The sequence below is a fragment of the Pogona vitticeps genome, chromosome 2 (assembly GCF_051106095.1).
Source record: "Pogona vitticeps strain Pit_001003342236 chromosome 2, PviZW2.1, whole genome shotgun sequence".
Lineage (NCBI taxonomy): Eukaryota > Metazoa > Chordata > Lepidosauria > Squamata > Agamidae > Pogona > Pogona vitticeps.
This window is the reverse complement of record NC_135784.1, coordinates 141,317,175-141,341,977: the sequence shown is the minus strand read 5'-3', so window position 1 is coordinate 141,341,977 and position 24,803 is coordinate 141,317,175. Positions and strand designations below refer to the sequence as shown.

The following is a 24,803-nucleotide window of genomic DNA, read 5'->3' as shown; positions in this document are numbered from 1 at the left end:
TAATTTACTCCTGAAATTAGCTTTGTAAATGTTAAGCACTGCAGTCTGGCTCAGCCAAGAGTTTGACTCACAACCCAGCAAAGGAGAAGGATGTCCCAACCAGATTTCACATCTTTGACACTAGCAGAAACGAGGCTTTGATACTTAATGAGGAAGTTAACTCCCACAGATACTGCGGGAAGAGATTCCCAGATCAGGTGACTGTCCTAAGATGGTCCCATATAAATACTTTGGACCTGATACAGATTTAAACAACAACAACAACACATTGTTCCTCCTATGCATTACTCACTAGGAGGTGAGTCCTATGGAACACAACATGTTCAGGCTGTTGGCAGCTGACATCCAGAGTTGTTGGACTCCAACTCCTAGAAGACCCAGTGAGCGTGCTCAGAAGTACATACTGTAGGGGGATGTAGTTCAGGAACACCTGGAGGGCCTGAGATTTTCCACTCTTGTGTCAGATGGGATAAATCAAAGCAGCTCCCTCACTGCCATGGATGAAGAGATTAAGAGACTAGTCTTAATTAAACCAGTTTGCTGGCAGGTAAGCAAGAAGAGAGGAAGCTGTTTTAGAGACTGTTAAGGTCTTGTTGGAAAAAAAGGTCCACCATACCTGTAACAGAGGACAGGCAGGAGCTTTCCACTTTCCCCGTCCTCCCTGGGAGGGACTACAGCTGGGAGATTTTGTGTGCCAGTCTTGCACTCTTAACATGGAGTTAAGAAAGCCTTTCACTAGATCACTCAGCCTTAGATGGGCCTTTCTCCTTTGTAAGGTAACTGCTATATTCCATACAAGTGTTTCCTCAGAAGCAAATTTCATTGAATTCAGTACACAGTCCTTCTGGCTGGGCATACCAGAGACTGGGCAAGAGTTAACCTTTCCTTGCTTTGGTTACAGTCAGGGCCATGATATCTGTGGCTGGGAGGGTTGTTTCTCCTCCTTGACACAAGCAGGTCACTCTCCCATGGAAAGGAGGACGGAAAGGATGCTTGTGCCTTTCTGCCCCTTCTTCCTGGAAGAAAATCATGGCAGGACTTGGGGGTGGCTTGCTGTGGGCAGGTGGCTTCCTCTCCCTCCTCCTCCAGTTCCGTGGTTGCCCTGGGACTCTCTAAGGAAGCAGAGATGCCATTTCTGTTCCAAAGGGGAGATCAGGCAGGTGTCCAGCCAGCCAGAAACACATATTTATGATGCTGGCCAACATCCCTGCCTGCAGCTTCATCAAGGGTGGCTCCCTCCTCTACATTTTGCCTGTACTTCCACCTCTCCTCTGTCCTAGCCTTTAAAATGTATAAGCCCCCCCTCCAAAATTTCCTCCATTTCTTTAACTGATGGAAACAGTTATAGAGGACAGAAAAGAAACAAATAACAATGTATTGCAGTGCTTCATGATATGGTCTGGTAACTGTAGCAGATCTGAGTATCCAGGCAAAATGAGAGTCCCTTGTTCATCAGTCTCAGGGCTTCAGCTGCAGTTTAGGTCCAATTGGTCAGGCATCCTGACCAGCATCTCCTGTTGGCTGGAAATGGGTGGGAAAACCAGGCATTGGTTTCAGAATTAGCAAATTGCCCCCATCCTTTTCGCATCATCTTGTGGATGTCACTTAGGAGTCAAAAGGGAGGAAAGAAGGCCTTAGGAGCAACCTTGCTAATATCCATTTTGGGACGGTTTTGCCGCTAGTCTTTATTAATGATGCCCCTTGGAGCTTTCTCAGCAAAGAAAAGGGATGGGATCAGAGTTATCTGGCTTTCTCAGCCCCAGTCCTAGTATTTGCTTCTTCCAGCCTTTTCCAACCTGAAGCCTTCTCCAGCCTGATGCCTTCAGATATGTTGCACTATGACTCCCAACACTGAATACCCTGGTGGAGGATGATGGGAACAGTACACTAACACAACTGGAAGGCCCAGAGTTGGGGTGAATTGGCGGTAGATTCCTTGCATTTGAAGTAGACCGCTTATACTGTAGAGTATTGTCTCAGCAGGAGCCTCTGTGTATGCCTGGGAACGCCATTACACTGCAGAACGATTTGTATGACTCGTCCCTTCCACTTTGCAGACGTCCTACTATTCTTAGGGTAAGAAAACATTCCGAGCCCATTCTGGCCTGCCAGCGAGAATCCTGCGCCGAAAACATAAGAGCGGAGAGACCGAGTCTACAGCTAGAGGTTGCTGGCCTTTTGGGCTTCTGTTGCCCCAAGGAAGGAGAGGTAGCTTAGTACCACACCTTTACTCGCAAGTAAGCATTCATGGTGTTCAAGAGGATTGGCTGCCAAATAACCTACGAGTAAAGGATGGCAAACTTTCCTTCCACAGTTATGCTGGCGTGGTGAGGCAGACTTAATTAGAGCCCGTGGCACTGATGCAGTACAATCCAAAGCGCCACGTTCCCTGCTTCCTCTAAAATAGGACCTAACCTGAAAATAAGCCCTAGTACGAATTTTCAGGATGCTCGTAATATAAGCCCTACCCAAAAAAAAAAGCCCTAGTTAAGTGAAACCTCGCCCTTCGCCATTGTGTAGCAACCAGAAGATGACATGACTGCATTTGAATAAATGTAGATAGTTGTACATGGAAAAAGATCCCCTGAAAATAAGCCCTAATGCGTTTTTTGGCGCTATGCGGTCTCTTCGCTGAGCTCAGGGCTGTACGTCTTCAAACGTGTTTGGAGATCAAGAGGAGTTTCCCAGAGTCTTAGAACGTGGATTCGAGTGGGGGGAGGAAATGAGCCTAGGGCGTCACACATTTTAGAATTAAGCACCAGTAGCAGCCCCTCCCTTTACTTACTTACTTACTTACTTACTTACTTACTTACTTACTTACTTACTTACTTACTTACTTACTTACTTAAAGGTCTGTCCCACTTTCCCCATTAAGCGCCTGCTTCGAGAAGGCGTCATTTCCCCCCTCCCCCAAATCTTTATGGAATATCAGCTTCTCCCACAGGCGTGGACTCGGTAGACTGTGATGGATAATACAGTTTCTGGTTTCTTCTCGAAGAAGAAGCAGAGGGAGGATGAAGACACCCAAGCCACCGCTGTCCTCCGAACCGGTTCTGTGGCAAGCACAAGTGCTCCGGGGGAGGCGGCACTACCAGCCGGGGAATAACTTCCGTCCGAAACAGGTGTAAACCACTAGAGCTGGACCTGGGAGCGGTGGGAAGTTTGCCCTGGCGGAGAAGGGATGGCACCACCTGGACTTTCCTCCGCATTCTGCAGAGCTTCGCTCGCTCAAAATTGCCCTTAGCCCCCGAATTTGCGGTTGACGGGGTGTCAGAAAACAAACGTTTAAGATAAAAGTCCTTAAATGGACCACGGGAGTCAGCGATTGTTCTCTTTCCCGGCACAATCCGGCCCCCTTCGCTCCGTAGACGTGGGTCGGTCATGAGCGGCTAGAAGGTTCTACAGCTTGGTGGTCCCACAGAGCCTGGGGAGAGGGAGGCTTGCTGAGCCAGTGCCCCCTTCCAATGTCATCTGCGAGAACAGAGTTTCTATGAAGCGCCTGGAGTCCCCCTACTAGTGGCCACCGGGGAGGAATCAGTCACGTGGGGTAAGTGAGACTCCGGCGGCGGCTCTTCCGAGGCTTGCCATTTTGCCGCCGCCCTGGCCGGTCTGTCGTGCCCAGAAAGATGTGAGCGACGAACAGATATTCGATCGGCGTGGTGAGCAGGCACGGAGATGCAGCGGCTGGATAAGTCGAGCTTTTGGCTTGCCAGGCAGCTGTCAGAGGTGCAGGTGGAACCCTGCGGGGGAAGACGGAAACCAGGGTCAAGGCAGAAAGGGGTCGACTTCCAAGCCGGCTTCTGCTCCGGTGCTTTCCCATTCCGGAGATTAAATGCTGTGGCTGTTTTAACACAACATGTGCAGAATCGCCCTCTTCCTTCTTTTGATTAGTCCACAATAAAGTCCGACGCCCTGGTAGAATGGACGTTCATTCACCTGGCCTTAGCCACCATTAGCATCAACTTTAACGCTACACCTTTCACGTGGAAAAAGGCAGTCCCCTTCTCTTCCATCGTTCTAATGTGTGGGTGCGTGTGGGACAGGAAATGTTGAGAAGCCCTGAAGAAGTAACTGCTGTGCGTGGAGTAATTCTAGCGAGGCGCACTCAGTCGCCAGAAATAGCGTTCACTCCCTTCCAAGGGATAGCCGGGATAGATAGGTGGTGAGTAGAACGAGGGACTGGGAACCGGGAAACGTGGTTCGAACCCCAGGGGGGCCATGGAAACTCATGGGTGGGTGGGGGTGGCACTCCTTTATCATCTCACTGCTTTTGAAAGTCCTGTTGAGGTCGCTGCATGTCGGTTCCGACTTGATAGCACAGAACACACCCTTCCAAGTCCTGCATCGTCTTCCCCTTTCCAAGCAAGGAGAGGAACCCCACCACACAGCCGTTTGTGGCTTCCTTTTTGAAAGTAAGCAGAAACACAGATACTAGAACTTAAAAGGGGAGAGCATTAAAGGCAGCGAAGTGAGGGGTGTGTGTCATACTGTCTCCGAAAGAGGAAGAAGCAACTGGGATGCCGCTGTGTTTCTCTAGATAGCTGGCAAGACTAAGACTTATCCACATTGCCTAAACACGCACCCACTGAAGTCTCGGGCAGCTGGAAGCCTAATTACGTCATAAGACTTTCTGGCTAAAACTTGTCTAGATCCAACACTCTGTAGTAGGTAGCTGGGCTGATTGGCCAAAGGCGGGGCGGGTAGTGGAAGGAGCCAAGAGAGGCAGGCTATATAACAGTCATTTCCGATCTCCCAGCTAGCCCTTCTCTCTAGGGGTCGTCTTTTGGCTGCTTGTTTATCCGTCAATATCGTAAGCGAGGTCAAAAAGTCTAGGCACGGTTGGGATCCACCAATCGGTTCAATGGGACTAGTTGAATTTAAGTCTATTTAAATCAGTGGAGTCACAATCGCCTGGATCAGGTGACTTGGGAATCGAATCTTCGTGCATTGGTGGTCAGTGGATCCTTTAAAATGGGTTTTCATTTCGAATTGTTTGCAGCTTCCGATCCTGTCATGAGAAACAGAACATGCTTATAAAGCCCATTTCCCCCTCTCAAGCTGGACAGAAGATTCCTCTTCCTTTAACATACGACGCTACATGATGTGATGTTGATGGACTCTATGTGGGTTGTGACTCTATGTCTACCCAAAGAGCAGTCTGTTATCCTGTGATTCTAATCGAATCCCATGTCCTGGGGTTCAATCCCCCCATAACTGAAAAATTGCCTCATCCATGCCCATCCAGCCTTTATACATGTTTGCAACTGTGTATTTGGTCCAGTTCCTTGGAAATGCACATTTGAGTTAAGACAAGAAGTTGCTCGACATACAATATGTTCCTCTGCCAAGTACAATCTGTTGGATTCAAGGCAGAGGTGGTTCTCTAGATGTTGGAAGACTAGAACTTCCATTCACCCTACCCAACATAGCCAGTGGGGAGAAATGGGAGGAATCGTAGTCCTCATCCCTGTTTTATTATCAAGGGCAATTGAGGCGCCCCGTTGTGCATTGGTGGTCAAAAAGCTTTCTTGTAGGTAGCAAGGAGCACAATTAAATGTTTCCCCTAGATTATTGTTGTTGTTGTTTAGTCGTTAAGTCCTGTACGACTCTTCGTGACCCCATGGACCAGAGCACACCAGGCCCTCCTGTCTTCCACTGCCTCCTGGAGTTTGGTCAAATTCATGTTGGTCGCTTCCATGACACTGTCCAACAATCTTGTTCTCTGTGTCCCTTTTTCCTCTTGCCGTCACACTTTCCCAACATCAGGATCTTTTCCAGGGAGTCTTCTCTTCTCCTGAGATGGCCAAAGTATTGCAGTCTCAGCTTCAGGATCTGTCCTTCCAGTGAGCACACAGGGTTGATTTTCCCTCCCCCTAGATTACACTTAGTTAATAATGGAAGAAATTCGACTCACAAGGAACAGGTAGAATAGAATTGTCTTTCTTGCTATTTCTCTCTGTATTTCAGGATGCTAGGAAGGGGGTGGAGGTGGGGTGATGCTTGATGACTAGATTCTCCTAGTGTGTGAACCTTTAGGATCAGCTCGTTTTTTTCCTCCCAGCACTTCCCCCATCTCTGTGAGAGGACTAACTGCACTTTTCTTAAAGTATTCTTAGGCCCTAAAACTTTAGGAGAAATTTAAGCACAAGGAAACCTTTGTGGTCTCGGCTTTATGTCCAAGTCGGGAAAGAGGGGATGATGGCTTTTGGACACAGGAAACACATAAAGTCATGCATAGAGTATATGAGGACGAGAATGGACCTTATATCGAGTCAGCTCCTTGGTCCATCTATTGGAAGACTGTCAACTCTGACGGACAGCAGCTCCACTGGTTTTCAGCCGAGAGTCTTTCTCTGCTCTACTTGGATCTGCTGGGGACTAGAGGGCAGGGCCTGCCACATATAAGAAGACATCCAGCCCAACTCTGAGCCAACATCGAGGCATTTTTAACGGATGGTCATCACTACTACCCACACACTACTCTTGGCTAAAGAGACGCCTCTGGTCCACATGAGTGAGCATAAATCGATTCCTTAATAAGAGCGGATGGTCTCTTCGCACTGGCAAAGGTACTCTGGTCTTATAGACCAGATGGGCGGGGTACAAATCAAATCGAATCAAATAAATAAATAAATATTCGCGAAGGCTTTCACGGCCGGGATCTGGTGGTTGTTGTGGGTTTTTCCGGCTCTTTGGCCGTGTTCTGAATGCTGTTCTTCCTAACTTTTCGCCAGTCTCTGTGGCTGGCATCTTCAGAGGACAGCACTGAAGTACTCTGGCCTGTTCATAGTAAAAGATTGAAATGAAAACCTATTTCAAATCTTAATGTGATGAACACACTCCCGTCCCTGGAAGAAAGGAGAATTGCAATTTCCCCTTTTGTTGTTCCTGAGGCGTCAAATCGTTTCCCGCTTATGGCAATCCTAACAGAGTAATCGGGGTACCTGAGATGTCCAATAACTGGCTTATCACTGCCCCCTCCTCCCCGGTGGGTTTCCCCTGGTCGAGCGGTGATTGAAACCAGGCACAACGTCGAAGGAGGACTCCGTTGTGTCCACCGCACCACACTAGCTGTCACTAGTCCATTAGCGGTGATTAAAAAACCCCAAAACCAGTGATTACAACCACCACATACTAGTGAAGAAGAAAAAGAGAGCATGAGCTCGTCAGAAACATCCGGAGAATGCGCGGGTGGGTGCGTGGGTGGGTAGCTGCTGGCGAGCGAGAGCGCCAGGCGCACGGAGGAATGGCAACAGCGGAATCTGGTTCCGACCGGCTGTCTTCAAGCAGCCAATGGCCATCTCGCTCTCTTCCTATTGGCCCAGCGCCTTCCTGGCGCAGAATCAGTAGTTTCTCCCTGTCCTTTTTATAAATTGTGCTTTCGCCCTTAAAGTCTCCCGGAGACTTTTGCAGCGGTTGTCGGGGTGCAGTGCAATCCGGTAGCGGGGGAAAGGCTAACCGCGATCGCTCAGTCAGCAGCCGACAGGAAGACCACAGCGTTCAACAGCTGCGTCGAAAGAAACAGAAAAAAGAAGATAACTTTATTCCATCTGTGGCGGTTAACCACTACTGTATCCTGGTCAGAAGGAGAAGAACGTAAATGTCTGTCTTCAAGGAGCGTCCCCTCAGTCTGGGATCTTGCCTCCACACCCCTTTTTATTCGGGAAAAGAAAAGAGGAGGCGTGGGGGGGGGCTCTCTGTCTTTCGGACCTGGAGTTTTCTATTTTAAAATGCCTGACGCGGTGTGCCTTTTTAAAGAACAGCGATTGGCCACTGGAGTTTTTGGAAAGGAGTCTAGAGAAAGGCCGTGGGCTCCATGGCAAGAAAATATAAAGTTGGGGCGTTCCTGATTTGCGCTGTCTGCACATCCGCTCAACTCACAGGGAGACCTTGGGACAATCTCCGACTTCGTCCATGTAGCTGTTTTGAAGAGAAGGCGGCTTGGGCTACCGGGAGCACGACGATAAACCTGGTCCTGAACCCCTGGAAGAAGCATGAGATAAAATTAGAATGACACCGTAAGGGTTTGAAAAAGGAAAACACATGGAAATGTTAGCGTCTGCGCTTCTTCCCCTCAATATTTTTTTTACATCCCGATCCTAAAACAGTTGGGCTGAAGGGGATTCACCTGCAGGCAGGCCTCCTCTGCCTTGTCTCAGGCTGCGGGAGCCCTTTGGGAGTCGTGGGCAGGAGAACCCCACTCCATGTTTAGAATCTTCTCTAGATCAAAGAGAGGAGCTCTTCGCTGAGGAAAATACCTGTCAACAGATTCAGTGTGAGGGAGTGAAGCGGAGGAGGAAAGGAGGAGAGGTACAAACTCATAGCGTGAGCTTCGGCCAAAGGGTCTAATCCACCTGGGCAGGTCCTTGTGAGACTAAGGGGGGGGGGAGAGAAGAGCCATGCACGGAGCCTTGAGAGGACTAAAAGAAAGGCGGGGTATTAGTGGAACACGCAAACAAATTGCCTATGCGGCGCTGGGGGCAGTGCGGGGTGGGGGGTGCTGCAAAGTAGCCGGATGACGAATAGCAGGGGTGAGCAACTGCCTCCTTCCGAATGTGTTTGCCCTGCGACTCCTATCAGCCCTAGTCAGCAACATCTGGAAGGCCACATTCCCCAACCACAGTTATCACCTTTTATCACCTCTCACACCAGTTAGGTCACAATGCAGTTCAGTAAAGGTAATTCATGCACTCGGCTTAGTATCCTCAGAGGATGAGGTGTGCGTCTACGTGTGAATCGCCGTTCTCCCCCCCCCCCCAAGATATCCCTTCCTTTACTGATTTGACTGTGTCAACCAGTAAATGTGCCACTCATTGCGAACAGCTTGCTGAGTCCTCTACAGTCGCCAGCTCTTTGTTTCTGGAAAGCTGATGCGACACGACTTGAGTTTTTCCATTTAACAGGTGAGGCGGATGTACTGTTTGCCTTGGCAGGCAAATGTATCTCAAGATTCACAGCCGACCAAATCACTGGTTTGACTGAAAGTCCGATGGGGCGGACAGAGGGAAGGCGACCCCCTGCCCCGTGGAGGGCACTATGAAGCAGCAGATGCAGTTCAGAGAGGTGTGTGTTGCCCAATCCTACGTGTTTTTACTCGCAAGTAAGCCCCCACAGAAAGCAATGGATCTGATTCTCACAGACAAGAGTGTCCAGGATTGGGTAAAAAGTCAAGTCCCAAACGGAAGTGTAACTGAACGCAAGTTGCAGGAGGCTCGGAATCCGAGGTCCAATCCCGTCCTCCTCCTCTTCTCCGCAACGAAAGGGGGAGAGAAGCTCGGTGCAGTCCACACAGGGACACTGAAATGAAGATTACGCCTCCTCCCACCTCTTCAGCTTCCTGATGACGGCTGAAGGGACAGCTAATCCGTGTCCCCTGATCTGCGGTCCTGGGTCCGAGGCCGGGCCGCCTTCTTCGACCTTTTCTTTCCTTCTCCGCCCTATCGGTGTGGTCTTCCCCAAAGTAGCCGCCGCTTCCTAGTGACATACACCTTTCTTAATCCTCCAGTCCCCTGGACCCCAGTCACGTAGAAAAGGTCCTGATCTCCCCGGCCCTGGGTTGCCCTCTGTCATTGGGGGAGGGGTGCGGTCCCATTGCCTCAAAATCGCCCCCGCCCCAAGATGCGGAGAGGCCTTGCTTGGAGGCAGCAACGGCCGGGTCAGCCTTCCGTGACCTCGGTCATCTCTTCCTCGGGCTTCCCCTTCCACCTCCCCGCTGTCGTGCTCCCCCCCCCCAAGCCCCAAACGCACCCCCGCCGTCTCTCTCCTTTCCGCTTCATTCTTCGCCCTCCGGCGCAGCCAAGCGCGTTGATGGGATTGAAGGGACACCCGCTGGGACTTGCCTGGACCGGCCGCGAAGCGGAGAATTTCCCTCGGTCGCTGAGCCAGAGTCGGCCTATATGAGCTTCGGGCAGGCCTTCCAGCCAGTCCTGAAATATGACCTGCTATTTTTTTCCAATCAATATCAGTCAATCAATCAATCAATCAATCAATCAATCAATCAATCAATCAATCAATCAATCAGGACGGAGTTAGGGTAGCGGGTAGCTCCGCCACCGGGGGCACAGGCGAACGATGGTGAACGCGCAATGAGGTAAAGGCCTGTGTGTCCATCTGTGATACATGTGCCCCCGAATACGCGACCTCTTCCTTCCCGCACAGCCTCCGACGGTTCAACGTGGGCTATTGCCGAGCAGGCTTACCTCTGAAATCGACGCGGTAGTATTTATGCGGATCAGGGTTTTTTCTATGAAGGGGGTCAAGGGTCGTGACATCCTTACCCCCACTTCTTTGAAGAGCAAACAGAAGTCTTGAGTCTATTCAAGGCCTTTCCGATCTGAGAGTTTCATCCAATGGGTGACCTAAGGGGAGGGGTCTGCAGCTGGATCCAAACCGAGTCCCCGGGACCGTTTCCTCCACCAGTGAGTTTCCCCGTGAGTTTCCATGGCTGAATGGGGATTCGAACCCTGTTCTCCAGAGGCCTAGGCCGTCACTCTATCCACTACAGCACATTGGGAGTTCCTCTGTGACAAATAAGATTGATGGATACGCAGATAAATTGGAAACCCATACAATAGAAAGAAATATTCAGGTAAAGGATTGGAATGTTTTTTAAAAAGCCTCACTAGTTGAAGAATATTCAGGTTCTAAGTAAGGCAGGGGGTGGGAGAGGGAGAGAGAAGCCTGGCCAAGCATATCTTGTTTCTTCAGCAAAGAAGCATTTCCTGACCTCCATCCACCCTCCCCTCCCCGCCCCGGCCCCACGGAGCGATGGTCGCAGAACAGCAGTTTAGCCCCTCTTTGTTCCTCCTGCTCGCCTTTCCCCAAGATCGAGTTCGGGAGTGGAGATATTTTGAAGACCGACAATGCCACACATTCTCAGGTGGCCGCCGGTCCTACCCTTGAATCCGTCCTGCAAAACCTCAGAAGGAAGGACAGAGTTCTGCTTCCTAGCACACACTCGAGATGAGAAGCCTGCGCTCGGCGGTGCTTTCCCGGAGACACGCAGGAAGGAAGGCCACTGGGCCACGGCCTCCGGCGTGATCTCCACCTTGGCCCTCGTCCTGTGCCCGGGGTTGTGGAGGTGAGGACGGTTCTGGAGTTCTTGGAAGCAGCTCCCAACCCCTGGCCTTTCTTGCAAAAGTCACTCTATCAGGCCTTTGAGACGGATTCCACCGGCCGAATTTCTCAAATGAGCGACAGTGAGAGTTTAATGCCTAATCAAACGTCGTAGTGCCGCGGGATTGTTCTTTGTTTGTGCTGCAGTAAAGAAACTCTTTTTTTCCTCTCCACCGCCGGAAACATTTCGGGGATAAAAAGGCAACAGAGCTGTTTGGTCTTAACATGTTTCCAAATAATTTATTTTAAATTTTTTTTTAGCTTCCTTTCTTCATTTATAACCGGCGTCTCCCCTAGTGCGGGACCCAAGGCGGCTCACAGCATGAATTAGAACACATAACAGCTAGCAGAACAATAGGTTATAGTATTAAAACTCAATTGACAGCCAATTGACAATGTCTCGGAAGAAGCAATGGCACGCACGCCAGGGGTAGGAAACCAGTCTGGTAATAACGCGTATCCTTCCTCATTCTCATTTCCCCACCGTGCCTGTGCCTGGGAGGAATGGGTTAAAAGAAAGGTTGGTGACAGCTCTTCGGCCCCGTTCCTTTCACCCTTTGCCTGGCTTTGGTACACCAGGGGCCGAGACTAGATCCTTGACTGTAGCAATGTGAGGCACAAATCACAGGATCTCTTTCTCTTCCTCGCTCCCGCTCCTTGGCATAGAAATCAGTACAGTACAGTACTTGGCTCGCCGAACCAAAAGTCCTTAAGGGACGGAGAAGATGGGCAAGACCGACCCCTCCCTCCCTTGGTCCAGAAGAGCACGCTTTCGAAGGGGTGTTGGAATTAGAACATCCCACCATCAGAGATCACCTGATGAGTTGGGGCAGAGACAGGAAACACCCTTGAGAAGAGAGACAGGTGGCCCGCTGGAGGCTGGCGATATGCCATCGGTCATAGGCAGCAAGGTGGCGGCGCAGAGGCTTCCTACTGAGAAGAGGGGATCGAGGCGCCCCCTCCGTAAAGGGAAAGCGCTTTGGTTCTGCCAGGGCATCTCTGCAGAACATTGGCTTCCTTTCCCTTTCCCTTCTCCCGGGGTCTTTTGAGGGCGACCCCAGAGTTGGCACAGGCTTCAGTGACAAGAGTGCCGCCGGGTGCCTCTGCCCCAGGCAGGAAGAGGCGTCTGTAGCCTTCACGGGCCGCCTGCCCCTTGTCATTTACCAAACACCTCCGCCACCCCCGTCGCCGCCCCAGGCCAGCTCCTAGAGACAGAGCGACTGAACAGATCGGGAGACACTCACCGTATTTTTTGGATTAGTAGCGCCCCTTCTACCCATGAATCATACCTGGAGATAGAAACGCACATGGAACCTGCCTCCAATTGGGCTACTGCTCCTTCCCTTATGTCATTCCCTATTGCAACACAGGATCCTCTTACAGGGAGAAAGTCATTTAATTAATTAATAAATAAAGCAAATAAGACCTATTGCTATGTCAGTTAATGCACGTTGAATTCTTGATGAATTACCTGCAATTGCTAGTGCCCAGCTCATTATCCATAAACATTAGTGTGCAAGAAAGGGATACCCTCGCTCATTGCCCATAGGACAGCCAAGGATGGCTTGGGTAACAAGGCAGAACCGCCTTGAGAGAGAACTCTTTAAAGTTGCACTGATCCCGACGGGCTTCTTGGGGAACGAGCCTTACCGGTTCTTGCCCTTTTAGAGTTAAGAGCAGCGAAGAGACGGGCCAGATCCTTAAGAGGCGCCTGCCTACATAGACTCGTACATAGTGTACCGCGACTATTCATCCAAAGCTGAGATCCTAAGGGTCCAAGAGTGCGTACATTTACTTCTGCGCAACAGTCACACAGAAGTTCAAACTGTAATGTTTCAGATCGGACTGAACTCAGCTTTTCTCGGACGTCAGTCAGTTTGTCTGGAATGAATGAAACCGCAGCGGCTGAAATCCAACAGTAAGACGCAGCTAGAGTAGACACATTGAATTAGTGGGAATTTGTCGAGTCAACTCCTCCATCAAGTCCGTTGATCCCATGTCCCTATTCTAGTTGCGATTCACTACAGGATTTCAACCAGGGTCTCATTGACTAATCCAGGAGAGGAGAGACGTGTCCTCAGCCCGCGACCGCACACCGCCCCTTCTCTAAACATTTCGGTGTTCAAGCTCCGCAGCGTGTACACCCAAACTGGTCCCAGGCAGCCATGTCATGCACAGTTATTTATTTCGACGCCTCCATGTCTGATGCTCATTCGCAGAGGCACATGGAAACAAATACACAAGTTACTATTTGCGTACCTTTGTTGCCACACTTGCGCGTTATAGCGTTTCAACGCATTTCGGAGTCACTTGATTGCCTTTTGCAGCTCGATAAGAAGACGTGCTTGAGGTTTATGAGGGGAAAACCCTCGCAAGAAGGTTTGCTAGGGAGTCTGGAAAACAGGCAGATGTCTCTGTACTGACTGACGATGCATCTCAATCACCCGCTATCCTATATATATATCGAGGGCCATCGCAGCATTATTGCTATTTAATCCTGTTATCATGTTGTAGGAAGCGGGAACGATCGAGACATAATTTATTGTCTTAACTTCCTCACATTGTTGTTGGTGGTGTTAGGTGCCGTTAAGTCGCCTCTCAGTTATGGCGATCCTATGAATGAGCGATCTCCAAAATCTCCTGTCCTCAGCAGCCCTGCTCAACCTTTGCAACCAAGTCTGTGGTCCTTTAGGGAGTCAGTCCGTCTTGTATTTGGTCTTCCTCCTTTCCCGTTGCTTTCACCCTTTCCCAGCATTACTTGTTCCCCTCCCCCCCCCCCCGAGAATCCTGTCTTCGATAAAACGGCAAAAAAAACAAACAAACCCAATTTCACTTTTGCACTATCCTGAAAGGATATATATGTATAAACTTTCGAGTTATACAGAACTCATCTTTAGCTCGACTTAAGAAAACGGGGCGATAAGGCAGGAGACTGGCAGAACCGCGAGGAGACAGGTGTTTGGGGATCATCCACCCGTATCAGCCAATTTCAGGCGGAGGTAGGGTAACACTGTCCCTAGTCATGGTCTCCCTCTGGCTGCCTCTTTGGTCAGCGGAGGGACTTACGCTCAAGGCAACCTGCTGACGTGCATTCCCTCCAATCGCCGAGCTGGCGCGCAGGCGCACAGAACCTGTTAGCCCGAGGCACCCGCGAAGCGACTCTTCCCAAAAGCAGCCTAGCTCGCAAAAATCCTCTTAAAAAACTGCTTAATATCCTGAGCCGCTTCCAGGCACCAAGCGGGAGGATCGCCGCTCTCCCCACTCTCCTGTGCCGCCCGCCTCAGGGCGGTTTCGGTTATACATTATACAGTGATCCATCCCCAGGCGCGAGGCGAGATTTTGGGGTGGAGAGGTGGGGGGGGGGAGCTGCTGGCAGGCAGCCCAGAACGATTCCGGTTTGGAATGCGGAGCGAGCCGCCTTCTCCTGGGTTCCTCCTCGCCCTTGGCCAAGGCATCCCTAGGCAATTGCCTCCCTTCGCTAGCGAACCCCGATCTAATGAGGAAAACGTATATAGTCCGCTGCGTCCGGCTTCTCCACACACCCTCCCCATTTCCAACGCCCTCCTGGTCCCGGTTTCAGCTCCGAGCCCAGAGAGACAAAAGCCTCGAGTCCTAGTAGGAAACAGGTGTCTTGCAGCCCGTATTTCATTAAATAAACACACGCACACAAAGAGAGCGAAGGGAGGGAAAGAGCGAGCCAAGGAGAAAGCTAATTTATCACGCTGCTAACGATCCTAAATGGAACTGCTGGCATTTTTTTTTTCTTCATAAAATCGCAATACTAGACCGTTTTATTTCCACTTTCACACAGGCGCACGCACTCAGTTCGAGACAGTCAAAATTGCAGCCAGATGGAGACAACCTAGGTGGAAGGGAAGGCCTTTCCCGTATTTATTGAGGTAGAGGCGCAAGATCATTGGCGGCTCTGCAGTCCCAGCAACCTTTCTCACCGGACATTTGTATGTAGGACTGCAAAGCTGTCATCGCTTTTAAAGAGCCTGGGGAGGGGAAGCTGGAGAGGAAAGACAGAGAAAGCGCATGGACTTAGCTTGGGTTTCCAAAGAGATGTCAGGCGAGTACTATTTATCACATTGCTGGTGCCTCATAAGGATCCGACAGAGTCTCCTGTAGGGCAATGACACCCGTGCAAACCAAAGTTGTAAGATCAATTTTTTTTTTTTGCTATAGATCTTACATCGACTTTAATGCTCATATTTGAGTTACAAGTCCTACGTCTTCCTCTTCATCCTCGTTGAGGAGGCACTGGGACCGCTCCGACGCAGAGATTTCTTTCTCCGGCTATAAAAGGGAACACGTAAGATCATGGAGAGCTCTGATTAAAATAATTTTCATAATGAAGTTCATCTGGCACAGAAAGGGCAGTAACGAGTTTCGTACAGCTCCTAGCACAATACTTGGGTGAAAGAAGACACCGATAAGAACAGTAAACGGAGTGAAGGGGGCGCAGAGAAACTTCACTTGGAAAGCTAAGCAATCCCTTACCCCAGGGAAAGGGGTGACCTTTCTTTGCCAAATACTCTTGGACACGTCCAAAGCCAGGCAGTGGTTTTAGTAGGGGTCCTCAGAAATCGACGCACCGTATTCCAATAGAGTCCAACTTTGTTGGTCATGTTTCTCTGGAAAGGAGAAAGGGCAAACCTTCCCCACTTCCCGAAAGAGCAGCAGTGAAAGGGCGGGAGAAGTCCCCCCCCTTTTTTTTCTTTTCCCTTTAATGGTCTTTATCCCCATCTCGTCTTCCCACATTGCCTGAACCTCTACACCCTTTAAAGGGTCTGAAAAGTCAACACAGTTAACTGGAGTAAAGAGGCCGTAAAGTCACTGAGGGATGAAATACAAGGAAATACTATCTTAGAACAAATAACTGAACTCTTAAAGCACCATTAGTGATTTAAAGGAATTGCCGAAGGAGGGGGTTGAAGGGGATGATTTTGCAAGAGGATTCAGTGACAGGCGTCCCAAAGCGCAGGAATGCTTACGTGCGTCTGTGTGTCAATGAAAACTCGCGAGCAAGCGCACACAAAGGAAAACTTGGCCACTTTGCTTACAGGTAGTCTTGCTGTGTCCTCCCGGCCATTTGAAGACGCGCCCCCCCCCCCGTGCGATGGGACATGTCCCACACCTTCCTCCCCCCTAAGTCCTTTCTCCCATCGCTCCGCTCCCTCCGCCAGCCTTGTGCTCTCCTGCTGGAACAGACCTGCGAAAAGTTAAGCCCAGAGGTACTCAAGGCTTGGAAACCAGAGCCTCATAGGCTCTTGAGGTCGACTTTATTTTCACTACCCAAACTGTTGGAAAGTATTTAAACTTAAGCAGAAACAGCTGTACTGCTGGCACCTCTCTTGGTTGCTGCGAAGAAAGACTTTGTCGTCCAGGGCTGACTTCTTAACAGGGAGGAAAGTTTTGCCTGCTATTGTCCGACGAGGTGGGTTCCCCCACTCCGTTAACCTGTAAATAACCCTGACTCCCCAGGACCGGCATGTGCTGTAATCTCATACGCTGTTTAAATAAGAAAGGATTAATTGAACTCTCTCAGGTTTGTCTGTGAATCCATTCTTCGTCTGAAAGATTGTGGGTATACTGTAGAGTGTAGAATATCAGGCTCTCCATACGAAACTCGGACCTCATAGGGATACATTGAATGCTGACCTTTTTCTTTGCCTTTGGCACCAACCATCATCCTACCACAGTCATGAATTCTCAAGAGGGAGAAAATCTGTATCCTTCCTTGTAGGGCGGTGTGCTTCTCTCTTTCTCTCTCTCTCTCGGGAGGGGGGTGGCTTTTGCTTTACAAGCAATTATTTTTTTTAAAAAAAACACCACAACAAACTTTCTCTTTAAGCCTGTTCTAGGGACCCAATCAAAATACTCCGGCTTAACTGACTTGTGGATCTGGAAAACTATGTCTAGCTGTACGCTGTGTAGGCGCGCGTGTGTCTCGTTCACAGCCTGGTCCTACAGTAACCACTTGATAGAAAAATCCCATTGATATCAAAGACGCTCAAGTATACTTAGGGCCGTAGGTATATAGATAGCCTGCCCCTCATTTCCTGGTCCCATAGACTCTTACTCTGAAGTGAGACGGACTGATGCCCATGAACGTCGTTTCCACGTGATTGGACCTCAAAGTTAGCGCCCGACGCTTAGCTTATTACCGCTGAGATACTTACCGTACAGAACGGAAAGGTCAATAAAGATCGGTAATAAGTAACAGAAACATTCCATCTCGCTTTCCTGTCTAGCCAAATTGTACATGTAGGGTTTTCTATTACATATTTCTGCATTACATTCTCTCTCTCTCTCCCCCTGTTTGTCTCTCGTTGAAAAAATACGCCGAAGTCAAAGTTCACAGGGTTTTCACTCAATAAGTTGTAATAAAACTGAAAGGCTGCCGCGTCCTAACTACACACACACACACACACACGCAGAGGGGGGGGGATTCCAGTTGAAGGGGAATTTCTCACTGGCTGGAAAGAACAGGCTCTCCTCTGGGCCCGACAGAGTGCAGGATGCGAGGACGCTGTTCGGGGGACATTGACTTAAAGAGGTCCGGCGGCATTTGGATTTGGAGCCGAAGGGGCCAGTTCGACGGGGAGGATCAGCTTTCCTCCGGTGCCACTGAGAATGTGAGGAGGACCTTCTGTTGTTAACTTGTTCGGACGTTTGTATGCCTGGTTTCAACCCTTTCCCTGTACAAACGTCGCCGTCGCTTTTCAGGACATGTTTCCTCTGCTTTAGCCGAGTGCATGAGGAGCCAGCGTGTGGGAGCAGTAGTGGGGCCCGACGGTATCTTTGGGGTATAACTGGTCTTACCTCCCTACTCCCTTTAAAATATACCACTTCCTGCGATCCGAGGCGAGGGAAATTTCTGATCGGACGGGATTTAAATGTAATTTCCCCCCCCCCCGCAACACACGATGAGAGCTCGCCATAAAATCTTCCGCGTCCAATAACCCGATACAACGACCGATGTTAGAAACGTCTCTTTGGATAGTCCCAAGAAAACGTGATTCTTCCCCCCCCCAACCCCATTTGCCGGACACGGGCACTTCCCCTCCCAAATCGCTCCTTACTCTGCGCCCCACCCGTGTCATCGGAGGAGGGGCAGGGATATTTCTTTACAAGCCTAGGAAGCGGGGCGTTGTTTATTTTGATGGGGGAAGGACGAAAAACAAGAAGCATTCTCGTGTCACCGGTTTCTATAAATGCCATTGATTTGTCCCCGCCCGCCCGGGGAGGGGGTCTGACATCGGGGTGGCTGCATTGGAGGGCTGCAGTGAGCCTGGCTGAACATGAAGGAGGAGGAAGGGGAAAGGAGGGGGCGGCAGGGGAAGGTTGCATAAATCTGCACCCTTCCCCCCGCCGGTCTCCACCGCCAGACAGCTGAAGACGCCCCCCCTCCCTTCCCCCTCCTCAATCGCTCCGGAGGTCTCCCTCCCCGCCGCCCCCCTCTTCGGGATGCAGCCTCCCCGCCCCCCCTCCGGTCTCCTTTGGCTCCGCCCCTTTGTGATTGAAACGCAGATCACGTCGTAGGGAGGCGGGTGTAGCTGGAGGGGAAGAGCTGGGCCCAGGCAAAGCCAGCGCTCGGGAGGCAGCGGCGGCCTCCCTCTCCGCTCCTGCAGGCAAGGAAGGAGGCAGGCAGGCAGGCAGGCAGGCAGCGAGCGACCGAGCAAGCGAGCAAGCAAGCAGGGAGGCAGGCTGGCTGGCTGGGCCAGCAACAAGTGCGGAGGCAGGCGAGGCGAGGACTGACGTCAGCGACCGGAGTATTATGGTCTGGGCTGTGCTGGCTGCCGCCGCCGCCACTGCCACCGCCGCCGCCGCCGCCGCCGCTTTTCTGCTCCCAGCAGCCGAGTAAACATGGAGCTCTCCGCCGTGGGGGAGAGGGTGTTCGCGGCCGAGGCCTTGCTCAAGAGGCGCATCCGCAAAGTAGGTGCCCGCCACCCTTCCCTGGCAGCGCAGCCCCGGCTTTGTGCGCGCGGCACCGGGGACGCCAGGCCCGCGCGAGGCCGCAGACAGGCGCGGGGCGCTTCGCTGGTGCCTCTGCTTTTGCTCGACTCCCCCCCCCCACCCTTTCTGCAGCAGTACTTCGGAGCCTGCTTGCCTGCCGCTCCCCCTTTTCTGCTTGCGCCGTGCAGATTGCCACCATCGAAAGACTCTCCTCCGCCGCCCTCCCCTTTAAATGCATGCACGTTTGAGCTGCATGTATATTTTCCTGCACGCATTTCTGCATGCATATTTCATTACGTTCTGCAGCACGCCCCCTTTTCTTGGATGGATTTTTCCCCCTGTCCTTGCAGTTCGCATGTGCATATTTCTGGCAAGCTTTTCACCGCTCGCATTTTTTTATTTGACGCATGCATTTGAGGGCAACTTTGGTTTTACATGCTCTAGCAGGCAAATTTTGCTTTATTATTTTAGTCTTCATCTCTTCCCCACCCCTTCGTCTTCTAAAATGCATGCTAATTTTTCTTGTCTTCTTGACATCTGCAGGGTCGGATGGAATATCTTGTAAAATGGAAGGGGTGGTCTCAGAAGTAAGTAACTGTCAGTGCCCATGCAGTCTAGTAAATATTTCGATGATAGTAGACTTGTTTTAGTATTTAATAAAACTGGGGGAGTGATTTCCTGCCTAAGTGGGCAGACTAGATAATCTTTTAAGCCCTTTTACATCTTGGCAAATATACAGTGTATTTTAAAAATACCTACCTTCTTTTTTTTTTATCTCCCATCTTTTGGTAGATATAGCACGTGGGAGCCTGAAGAAAACATTCTAGATGCTCGCCTGCTTGCAGCTTTTGAGGAAAGGTATGGTGTGTGTGTATAGTGGGGGAGCATATCATAATATTTGCAGCTGTAGCACAGTGTTTTGGAGAACTACTGAATTTTGTTTCTTTTAATGTGTGCTTGTGTTTTCTTTAAAAAAAAAAACTACTTTAGGGAAAGAGAAATGGAACTTTATGGTCCTAAGAAACGAGGTCCCAAGCCTAAAACCTTCTTGTTAAAGGTAAGGAAAGAAAGAAAGAAATGACACTTTCTGTGGTACTATAGTCTGTTTCTACATGCAACAGAAAGCAGTTGTTAGTTTGAAAGGCAGCATTGCTAAAGATGAAGTCTTGTATTGCACGCTGTCTCTCTCTGTTGTGTATATGTGTGTATGCTTGTGAGCAAGAGCGAGAGGGAGTCCATGATTGCTTTTTCACTTTGCACTGATGAAACTGCTGTGGCAAAGTACTCCATCAATCCAGCTCCTTGATCTGTTTTGCAGGCCCAGGCAAAAGCCAAAGCCAAAACCTATGAATTCCGTAGTGACTCCGCTAGGGGAATCCGGGTGCCTTACCCTGGAAGATCCCCCCAGGAACTAGGCTCTACTTCCCGTGCTAGAGAAGGACTCAGGCAGATTCCACTGCCCCCTCAGAGCAGCTCTACCAGTGCTACTGCCAACAGTTCTCGAGTGGAGGCGATCCAGGAAAACAGGGTTGTTGGGGCAGAAGAAGACCGATCTGAAGGAGCCTTTAAAAAGCGAGGCCCAAAGCCGAGGAAAGAGCTCTATAAGGACCTCGGTGAAACAGCGGAAGCTGCTTCTAAAAGGAAATCGATGGAACCAGGGGACAAGGTGGTGGTCGATTATCTGAAAGCCAGAAAATTGGAAGAGGTGGCCAATCCTGCTGCATCCAAGTTCAGTTCTGGACACAGTGTGATCCAGTTAGCCCGAAGGCGGGAGCCTGAGTTACCCAGCGCTGTACCCAGCCCCAGAGCAGAAGCTGGCATTAAGCTGACTGCCCCTGAGACTTACCCTCCTAGGCTAACCAAGCACAGGGCAGATTTCCTGGATCCCAAAGGGCAAAGTGGTTTGGACTTGGCTGCCCCTAAAATCTTGCACAGTTCTGCAAACCAAGGAAGCTTATATGGTGATACTATAGGACCACAGGCTGGCAGGCCTTCCCTCATTGCCCGCATCCCTGTCTCCAGGATCCTTGGAGACCCAGAAGAAGAAGCTTGGAGCCCATCTCTCAACAACCTGGAGAAAGTAGTTGTGACTGATGTGACATCAAATTTCTTGACAGTTACTATTAAGGAGAGCAGCACAGACCAAGGATTCTTTAAGGAAAAGCGGTGAATGCCCTTGGAGAAGAGGAAACATTTAATGGGTTTGGATAGAGGTTGGCTGGCTTTGGATTTTCTTTTTTTTTCTTGGGCAGGATTGAAAAATCTGTCCTTAATTCATGCTTTGATTCCTTCCTTCCCCCTTCGTCACCAATTTTAATTTTGGTTGAAAAGATTATCTCTAGAGTTATATTTTCTATTAGATGTAAATATGTTATTTAAAAAAATACATATATATCTATATACATATATATATATATTTCAACTCTTAAGTTGTTGAGTTTCTTTTTTAATTTAAGGCTCTTGGAGAAGGACAGTAAAACAGAACTGATGTATCTCTTGCCTCAGTTGCAAGAGCAGGTGTAGATAGTGACCTTATTAGCTAATTATAACATCTTGACTTAGTTTTTCCACTTGTTCCCTTCCCTTCCCCCAAAGATGATGCTGAGGGCGCAAATAGGGGATGTTGTGAGTTCCTCTGGACTTCAAAAAAGAGGAAAGGCTCTAGTGTTTGATTCTTATATTATAAGGTGTTGCTTTGTACAATCAAGTGTGCTGTATAAACAACTGTTCAAGCTGGACAGCTGATGAAGTAAGCACTTGACTTTACAGTATTGTCTTGCTTTTGTTTTGCTCCAGTTGGGGAAAAATGTTTGTTGGTTTAAAAAGTGTCCATTAAAAACAGTTGAAAGATGTTTTAGCAGAGAAGTATTAACTTGAATGACCTTTTCTTTGCAAGTGAAAAAGAGATGTGTGTTTTAAGATTACGAGAAGGTGTAGCTGCTGTCATGCACTTTAATATAAGGATTGTTTTGTCATGGGGAAAGGGAAGTGAGCCGGTAGTTTAGTTTAACTTTCTCTGCCTCCTCCTGCTTCCCCCCCCCCAAAAACTTTTCCTTAGTCTTTCCCTGCTCACTCCAAAAAGAAAATCTGTTTACATTCTTTACATGCCAGAAAAGTTGGGGAGGGAAGTATTTCACTATTTACATTTTAGGTACTCCTGCTGTTATGCTGAAAGTGGATCTCTCCCTTCCCTACCTCCCTTGAATACAGTTTGTTTCCAGGTCATTGGAAGAATCTTAAAGGCTTGTATGAAAGCTGGATCCTCTTCATAAACATAAGTCTCTCATTAGGGATGCAGAGAGAACAGCTCCTCCTTGAAAGCCAGTTGACTCGTGGGGCAGGAGCTGTTTGAAAGCAAGCTGCTCTTGCACATTAAGTTCTTTCTCTTATACTTTCAGGAAAGAAGTGCCCTCTGTTTCTCCACCCCCACATCCTCTCATGAAGTTTTTATGTCTGGGATTTTTTTAAAAAGGACCAGTTTTTATGGAAAATATAGCCCCCAGTCTTTTTCTGCTCTCTTGTAGAAAGTGATATGTGAAATCTAAAGAATTTAAAACATCTTGCTGAGCACTGTTTTCCTTTATGGGAAGGCAGATTTGTTTATCAATTCTTGCAGTAAAATGGGGAATGCAGAAGGAGTAGGGATCACTGGCCGGGCTGTTTTCATTTATGTTTAGCAGGTGCTATGCTGTTCCAATAGATATTGATTTAAGCATCTCTTGTTGGTTCAAAAAGCACAAGTCTGCCTAGTAGCCCCTAAGGGCCTCGCCCAGTGGGGTGAGGGCGAGTAGTTTTCTCTATCTTTCTCTGAATGGACTACGCATTGGACCCTTTTAAAACATTTTCTAATGTTTGGACTGAAAACGGGATGAAAGCACATGTGTCATAATGAGAAGTGGTGTGGAGGGAAGCAGGTGGATGTAAAAAGAAACATGAGGACCTTTGCCCTTCCTGCGCTCAACTAGAAATAGTTGCTTCTTAACCCACTTAACTTTGTCCATTTATTCCTTGGAGGCTTTTGTCTCCAAGGTGGGCATTTCATTTGGAAGGAACAAATTTCTTGTATGGAATGGAATACTTTCTTTCTGTAAAGCTTCCTTTTGTGAAGGAAAAGTCCCCCCCCCCGCCCCCTGGTTCTCTCTGTCCTTAAAATAAAGCCAATATTTTGAATTTCCAGCAGTTCAAAGAAGTTGCATAACAAGTTGCAGATGTCTTGTTCTCTTACACAAAAAAGGTGTGCGTCTGTCAGAGTGGGGGTGGGTAGGGATGGAGAGATGTATGTCAGCGGAAGTATCTTGACAAAGGTTCTGTGGTCTTGTTAGCAGAGGCTGGAGAGTGGAAGAGGATCATGGCCAGGAGAAAAACCTGCTGGTTAGAAGAGAGCATTAGTGGTGTCCCTACCTCCTCAGGTGTCAGAGGTGGCATGTGCCACTTACGCTGTGTATTTCTGGACACACACACATGGGTATATAAAAGCTAGACAAACATGTGGGTGTATATGTGTGTGTACATAGTTACATATATTGAATGTATGTGCGTGTGAGTTATTTAATTCTCTTTAAAAATTTGTTAAAAGGAAAAAAAATACTTATAATCATTGCTCTGAACTAACAGTCTCAGAATCTTAAGTAGGTGTCTTCTGCCAATGTTGAATGTCTAATATAGTACCTGATTTTTATGTGAATTGAAATATATATAATACTTTGTAAATAGAGACTTGGCTTTGCTTTGTTTGTTGCTGTGTGAGGTGCAAAGATGTCTCCCTGTTTTCAGGGTGGAAGGTAACCATGCATTTTCCTTGCAGGATAACCATCTGTTTATTTCCTTGGTAGAGGAGTTCATGGAGAAGGCCAGAACTGAGCCACCATGGCTGGTTCAGCAGCTTCTCCATCATTGGAGCCAGAGTGGTGAGGGTGGGGCTGCCTTGGTTTCTATTTCAGTGCAAGTTTAAATTTTGTTGTTGTTTTTTTTTGGGAGGGGGAATCCTAACTGTCTTGCTGAGAGAAGCCTCTTCAAGAGCTGCTGAGCTCATGAGCAAATATAAGGCTTCTCAAGTCCTCCCTTGGGACTCATGGAAGACCTCAGTCAACTCAAAAGAGGGAGGCCAGGGTCTGGACACAGTTCTGCCCAGGGGCTGTTTGGGACTCAGACTATCCCCTTCATGTGGGGTGATGGCTTCTGAGAGTTGTAGTTTAGAAGGGTATAACTGTACCAAGCTCCACGCAAAGCAGCCTCGTAAAGTAATCTGTTTACAGACTGAGAATGAAGCTAAAGTGGAGATTTGATTTCTTTGTTGGTGGCCTAATTTGCTTTTGGCCATTAGGAGGCTTTAGGATCAAAATGGGATGAAAGAAGAGAGTGTGGGCCTTAGAGCGTGGGGGATTGGTGGGTTGTTGTTTTTTTTAGTTGCCAATTTATATTCACTAAGCAGTGGACGCTTCATCTAGTGAATATTAATATGCATGAGTTGATCTTGCACTTCCTATTTGCAGATGGCTAATTAGTTCTACTGGGTTTCTAATCCGCGTGGGAGGCCAGCACAAGGAGGGAGTGAAGCGTGGGTGTCCTGACCTCAAAGGATGCATTTTAGGCAAGGGTCCCACTTCGTGCTGTAGCCCTGTAGCTGGAAGTATCGCCTCCTGCATCCAAGAGGACTGGCACTGGAGTAGGCAAGCTCTGGGACTGGGCGAGTTTTGTCACTAAGGGATCCCAGGCATAGGCAAACT

The 24,803-nt window shown here is 49.1% G+C and overlaps 1 protein-coding gene across 1 annotated transcript; it reads left to right on the top strand.

The window, feature by feature from the left end:
- Positions 1 to 18,843: 18,843 nt before the first annotated feature.
- On the top strand, positions 18,844 to 23,791 carry CBX8 (chromobox 8). Its single transcript, XM_020813766.3, has 5 exons — positions 18,844 to 19,056; positions 19,621 to 19,664; positions 19,870 to 19,935; positions 20,068 to 20,134; positions 20,396 to 23,791. The coding sequence occupies exons 1-5, from the start codon at positions 18,988 to 18,990 to the stop codon at positions 21,245 to 21,247; spliced, it is 1,098 nt and encodes a 365-aa protein (XP_020669425.2). The 5' UTR covers positions 18,844 to 18,987; the 3' UTR covers positions 21,248 to 23,791.
- The last annotated feature ends 1,012 nt before the right edge of the window (positions 23,792 to 24,803 follow it).

Excerpts from the sequence above, each read along its gene's own strand:
- CBX8 (XM_020813766.3), top strand. The coding sequence starts at position 18,988 with ATGGAGCTCTCCGCCGTGGGGGAGAGGGTGTTCGCGGCCGAGGCCTTG. Across the intron at positions 19,057-19,620 it reads TCAAGAGGCGCATCCGCAAA|GGTCGGATGGAATATCTTGT; the intron begins GTAGGTGCCCGC and ends TGACATCTGCAG. Across the intron at positions 19,665-19,869 it reads TGGAAGGGGTGGTCTCAGAA|ATATAGCACGTGGGAGCCTG; the intron begins GTAAGTAACTGT and ends ATCTTTTGGTAG.